The sequence below is a fragment of the Anarhichas minor genome, unplaced genomic scaffold (assembly GCF_050575085.1).
Source record: "Anarhichas minor isolate MPS153535 unplaced genomic scaffold, ASM5057508v1 ptg000051l, whole genome shotgun sequence".
NCBI classification, from domain to species: domain Eukaryota; kingdom Metazoa; phylum Chordata; class Actinopteri; order Perciformes; family Anarhichadidae; genus Anarhichas; species Anarhichas minor.
Genome location: NW_027466497.1, coordinates 6,577,378 through 6,583,092, shown reverse-complemented (window position 1 = coordinate 6,583,092; position 5,715 = coordinate 6,577,378). Strand labels below are relative to the sequence as shown.

Genomic DNA, 5,715 nt, shown 5'->3' with positions numbered 1-5,715 from the left:
TTTCCATGTTTTATATATTTATTCATTCATTTAGGTCCAGTGTTGAACATACAGCGGAAGTGTTAACGACATCTTCCACAGTAAAAGTCCCTGACTCTTCAAAGCTGCGTAACAACTGAAAGAAACATATTTTTACTTTATATTATAAGTACATTCTATCCACAGCTTTTATTTTGAAGGGCCATTTGGGTGAGAGAGACAACGAGGATCAACATTAACACAACATTAGAACAGAGCTATTAACACACAGGACAACCTGAGGCGACTGATCCTCAAACTCTATCGATACCAGTGTTTCCTGTCGTTCACACACACGAAAGAAACAGTGTTCAATGCATCACATCTGTATTTCATATTTCTTCTCTCTCTTGTTACTTCTATCTCTCAAATGAAGAAAGAAAAACAGCTCACACTTTATTTTATCCTCTTAAGATGAACTCACGTCCTCTTTAAAATAAATAAATACAATCAGGCTGGAAACACGAGGATCTATTTGATGTTTACTGACCTTTAAATCAACACAATCAAGTTGCATGATATTTGATACAGTAACCAAACACTGTTAGAAACAGACCAAATGGTAAAAAGAAGAAGAAATGTACAGTAGTTTGACTCTGTGCTGTAATATGACAAATTATAAAGAGCAAACGTACAGATTTTTACCTTTTCAAAATAAAAGTGGTCTAATTCGACACACGTCTGTCTGTGGATCAGTCAGCCCAGTTTGAGGACACGTGGTGACTAAAATCTAAAGGGTGTTGTTCTTTGGTGCCGACGGAGATGTTTCTTTGTGCTTACGCACGCGCCGCGTTGATGATGTCGACAAACTCCGGCTTGAGAGAAGCTCCGCCCACCAGGAAGCCGTCCACGTCGCCCTGAGACGCCAGCTCTCTGCAGTTCGCTGCCGTTACTGAACCTGGAGAGCAAAAAAAAAGAAAAGAGAAAAAAAGAGGTGATTTTGTGGTGAAATTAAACCCGACGTCGATACAGAAAAATAAAGAGAAAAGACACATTTACTTTGCAAAATTCCACTTTTATCTCTAGAAGTTTAAAATCTCTAAATAATGAGCAGCAGCGTGGGCTTCGAGTCCTCTAAATGCTAAAGGAAAGGTGCTCCAGTGCTTCCTTTCTTATGTCCTCCAGCAGAGGAAACACCGGACCCTCCTTAACAAAAGGAAAGAAGATAACGCCGTCCAACAATTTCCCTTTGCTTCGGCTACATTTAAAAAGACGCGCATCAATAACATCGACAGCGTTGAGAGTAGTCGGACTCCCTTAGCGCCGCGGTTGTTGGATTTGTTGAAGAAAAGCCAGATATAAAAAGGTATGACGTTGAGCACAGCGGAGTACTACACGTGAGCACACGTGTTCATGTGCTATTTACTTAAAGTTTACGTATGTAAACGCAGGAAATATCACTTTTGTTTTTCTTCTTTTCGTGACTCTAAAACCAAATTTAAAGACGCATCACATGAGCCTGCTGTTTAATTTCCCTAAGACCTCCAGCGGAGTCGGGTCACGGTGCTGGTACTGACCTCCGTAGATGATCCTCACAGAGTCGGCCACGTCGTCTGAGACGTTGGCTCGGAGCCACGCCCGCAACTTCTCGTGGACCTCCTGAGCCTGGACACACACACACACACACACACACACACACACACACACACACACACACACACACACACACACACACACACACACACACACACACACGAGATGAGATCAATCATTTGCTCGCGGTAAAAATACCCATATTTGAAAATACAACGTTTCCAGCTGACACCAGCTGAAGGTCAGCCTGCAGATGTGAGCACATTATGATGGTGGAGAGACGACTGGCAGCCAGCCGAGTTTATACTGGAGAAACTGGATCTGCAGGAAGACTGTTACTGGTGAACATAAAAGGCTTTAATGATAGCAAACAATAAAATAACCAGGTGTCTAATGACTCCAATCGTCTGCCTTCAGGTCAATGTTGCGTCGGTGTCTACCTGCTCAGGTGAAGCCGTCTTGCCTGTGCCGATGGCCCACACAGGTTCGTATGCCAGCACCACTTTCCCCCAGTCCGTCACGTTCTCTGGAATATTTATTAAATATTGAGTAATAAAAGGCATAACATGAAAAGATATGAAACAAAATCATTTGCTCTTGTCACTTTTGAACGAGGGTTAAACAATTTAAATAAAGAAGAAATAAAATCAGTGATTTCTTTTTTGAAAATCAGCAGGAAAACAGAAGAAAAACAGAAGATCCACAAGACCAAAAATGTAATAATACAAAATAATAATAATAAGAAAAATACAGCATACTTTAAAAAAAAACCTGCAATGTTTACCTGCAATGACCTGCGTCTGAGCGTAGACGACTTCTTCGGTGGTGCCGGCCTCCCGCTCCTCCAGCTTCTCCCCGATGCAGGCGATCACAGCCAGACCGCTCTCCAGAGCGTGAGCCACCTGAGAGGCAACCGGACTCAAGTCTTCACCCGCATCAGCAACTTCTTAAAACTCATTTCTACACACTGGCTTTCATGTGGTTTCGTCTTTATACCCATCTATTTCATTATCATTACTTTATTTGTTACTTTTAGTCTGTTCATGTCGTATCTTTTGTACCGTTTTATCAGGGTTTGACTTCACTGTTGAGCTTTCTGTGATGTTGCTTTAACTTTGTCTCTCAAAGCACTTCTTAAACTCTGTTTTTAAAAAGGTGCTAGATAATAAAGTTATATATTATTATTGTTATTATTACCAGGTTTTCATTTTATTGTTTAATTTGAATGCTCTTATAGATTTGGGGTGGAACACCCATTACAGTAATATTATCAGGTATATACATCTGCACAACACCACTGTTTTTACATGATTTGACTCTTTTACTGTTGTTAATTTGCCAAAAAGATACGTCCAGGAACATTTTCAGATGAGTGTTTTGAGACTGAAAAAAACATCCAAATTAAAAAACAAAAACCTCTGGAGCAGGAGGAAGCGTCTCACCTTCTGACCAATCAGCTCGTCGCCTTCCCCAAAGACGTGGCGGCGCTCAGAGTGTCCCAGTATCACCCAGTCGACCCCACAGTCCTTTATCATGGCCGGGCTGGAGAGAGAGGACAGCGTTGTAGTCAAGACCCCCGAAACCGAGAAATGTGGAACGTGCAAAACATAATCACTCCTCAAACTGATCTGAAAGATCCACATTCCCAAAGAAAACAACGGAAGATTCCTCTTCATTCACCCCTTTCATTGCCATATATATATATATATATATATATATATATATATATATATATATATATATATATATATATATATATATATATATATATATATATATATACACACACTGTATATACACACATACTGTATAAGTGCACCATGAGAAATGCCTTGATAAAATAAACAAAAGGCATTACAGAGGGGAATTTGACAAATGATTGACACAAACAGGATGTAAACAATGCTTTGTTCAACAGCTGAAAGAGAAGAACCAGAGGATCTGAAGGGCCTAACTGGTTCTTAGACTATAGTCTGGTGCCATGTAGGGCCTTATAAACTTAACAAATAACGTTAAAATCAATATAAAAACTAACCAGTGTAAAGATTTTAAAACGTAAGCGTAATATGTGCGCTCTTGTAGCTGGCTTAATGATTTCTTTGTAAAACCAGAAAGGAGAACGTTGACCGATCTCGAATACTAAAACACTGCGAGAGGAAACATGTTTTTGTGAATGCGAGGATGCCCGAACATCAAATTATGTCTCGATAACTTCAAACACGCATCAGCCTGCAGTCTAATAAATAACAATATAATGATTAGGAATGACTCGTGAGAGCCTCCATTCAGTGGGTGAGGTACCTGATCTCCCCCGTAAACGCTCCCTTGGCCACCTTGTAGCAGTTCTGGGCTGCGACACCGATCCTGAGATCCAGACTGGAGCGAACGAAGTCCAGGTAGATGGAGGGAGCACCGCACACCACCTCTGTAAAACAAATAGGTGCAAAACGTTTTCTTTTTATTGTTTGCACGGCCTTCATCACCATCATCACCATCCCTCTACACACTCGACGGCCCTCATGCATGACTGTAAATCCTCCTCCATGTTGCTTTGTGCAGCCTAACTGGATTTTTATTTTTCTAAATTCTGCATTTGTGTTCACGTTATCCATCCTAAATATTCAGTGCAACTATTCACAGTGACTGTGTGGCTGAGAGGCAAATAAATGGAAATATTAAAAAAACAAAAGAACATGCATTTTGTTTCTGAGCTGAAAAGGTTAATTTAGTTCAATTAAATTGGGTTAGATTTGTTTTCAGGTGAGTTCCATCACTTATAGCTGCAGCGTTGCTGTGAAAGCGAGACTAACTCGTTTTAAAGCAGCAGAACAACATCTTTAAGTTTCTGTGTTCAGTTCAATAAACTTAAATTAAACACTTTATGTTGCTGTCACTTTGGTTTTCAAGTCTGAGTAGAATAATTAGCTGAAGCCCCATTAAACACGTTCACATGAAATAATGTATTTAAAACAAAACAAAAACACACCTGCAGTCTGAAAAATACTTCTGCAAAAGTCCTGCATTCAACATCCCACTTAAATAAAAGTACAGAACTTTATTATGAGCTAAATGTACTTGAAGTATCAGAAGTACTAAGGGTCACAAGATACATCTGAGGGGTCATGAGATGAGTAATAGGAGAGGAAACATTAAGGGGATAATATTCAGAGAAAATCCTCTACTTCGTCTAACGTTAAGTGATAAATCTGTGTTTTTAAACAAACATTAATAAATACTGATATGAACAATATAGTTCAAGTTGCTGCAGTGTTTTTGTGACTTTAATCTATGACTCTATAATCTCCAAGAAAATCCAAGATTTGTCTGATAAATGCACACATTTCTTTCTCTGAATTTGACCCCCGTCCCCTGGCTCAGTCTTCTTCTTCCTTTTCTTTTTTAAAAACCTACAATATGCAGACGTATGAATCTGTTTTCATTTGCCTCTAATCTTTGTTTACTTTTTTATATTAGAGAGTTTAAAGCCTTCTGGGCCTCAAACAGTTACATAAATCAAAGTATCTGAGAAGTTAAGAGAGGAAAGTCATCTTTAGATAATGTCTTTCTGTTCAGTCGGGCAGGAGCCCTGGGATTATAGAATCCCACTAATTACAGCTGCCAATAAAGTTATAGTGGAGTAAAAAGTACAATATTTACCCCTGAAATATAGTAGAAGTACCTTAAAATCACACCTAAGTATTTGAGTAAATGTACTTAGTTACTCCCCAGTGAGGATAAAGCAGACGCGTCAGAGGCCTTCATGCGACTCATCCTGATCACATGACTCCCAATGTCAGCGTGTCATCAGGGCAGCACCTCCTCCTCTCTGTCTGACTTCATGTCCATTACTTTTTATTTTTTATTTATTGATCTCTGCATCATAAAACCTGCAGAAGAGTTCATCCGCAGACTGCGTTTTAAATGTGCGTCAAGTTACCGGTCTGGTCGTCCAGGCTCGCGGTGTTCAGGGTGGAGATCAGCTGCTCCAGACTCTCCCTGTTGCCGTTCATCTTCCAGTTTCCTCCCACGAAGAAGCTCCGGAGCGCCATGGCCGGCAGAAGGTGTCAGGTACCCGGGTGGAGGAGAGGCGGTGGAGGTCCGGAGGATCACTTCAGCTGCGGGATGAGGACTCCGGCTGGTGTGTACGTCAGGTGCTGTCGGAAA

The 5,715-nt window shown here is 40.4% G+C and overlaps 1 protein-coding gene across 1 annotated transcript; it reads right to left on the bottom strand.

Moving 5' to 3' along the window:
• On the bottom strand, window positions 1–5,715 carry tpi1a (triosephosphate isomerase 1a). The gene is made up of 7 exons (XM_076112911.1): window positions 5,489–5,715; window positions 3,853–3,976; window positions 2,994–3,093; window positions 2,336–2,453; window positions 1,992–2,077; window positions 1,536–1,623; window positions 1–916 (listed from the first exon to the last, which is right to left on the bottom strand). Exons 1-7 carry the CDS (start codon window positions 5,598–5,600, stop codon window positions 795–797), a joined length of 750 nt encoding a protein of 249 aa, XP_075969026.1. The 5' UTR covers window positions 5,601–5,715; the 3' UTR covers window positions 1–794.

What these genes read in the sequence shown, in the direction of transcription:
- tpi1a (XM_076112911.1), bottom strand. Translation starts at nt 5,600, where the DNA reads ATGGCGCTCCGGAGCTTCTTCGTGGGAGGAAACTGGAAGATGAACGGC. An exon ending in GAGCCTGGACGACCAGACCG is followed by an intron (nt 3,977 to 5,488) that starts GTAACTTGACGC and finishes TTTGTTTTACAG; the next exon opens with AGGTGGTGTGCGGTGCTCCC. An exon ending in TGTGAGGATCATCTACGGAG is followed by an intron (nt 917 to 1,535) that starts GTCAGTACCAGC and finishes TTTGCTCTCCAG; the next exon opens with GTTCAGTAACGGCAGCGAAC.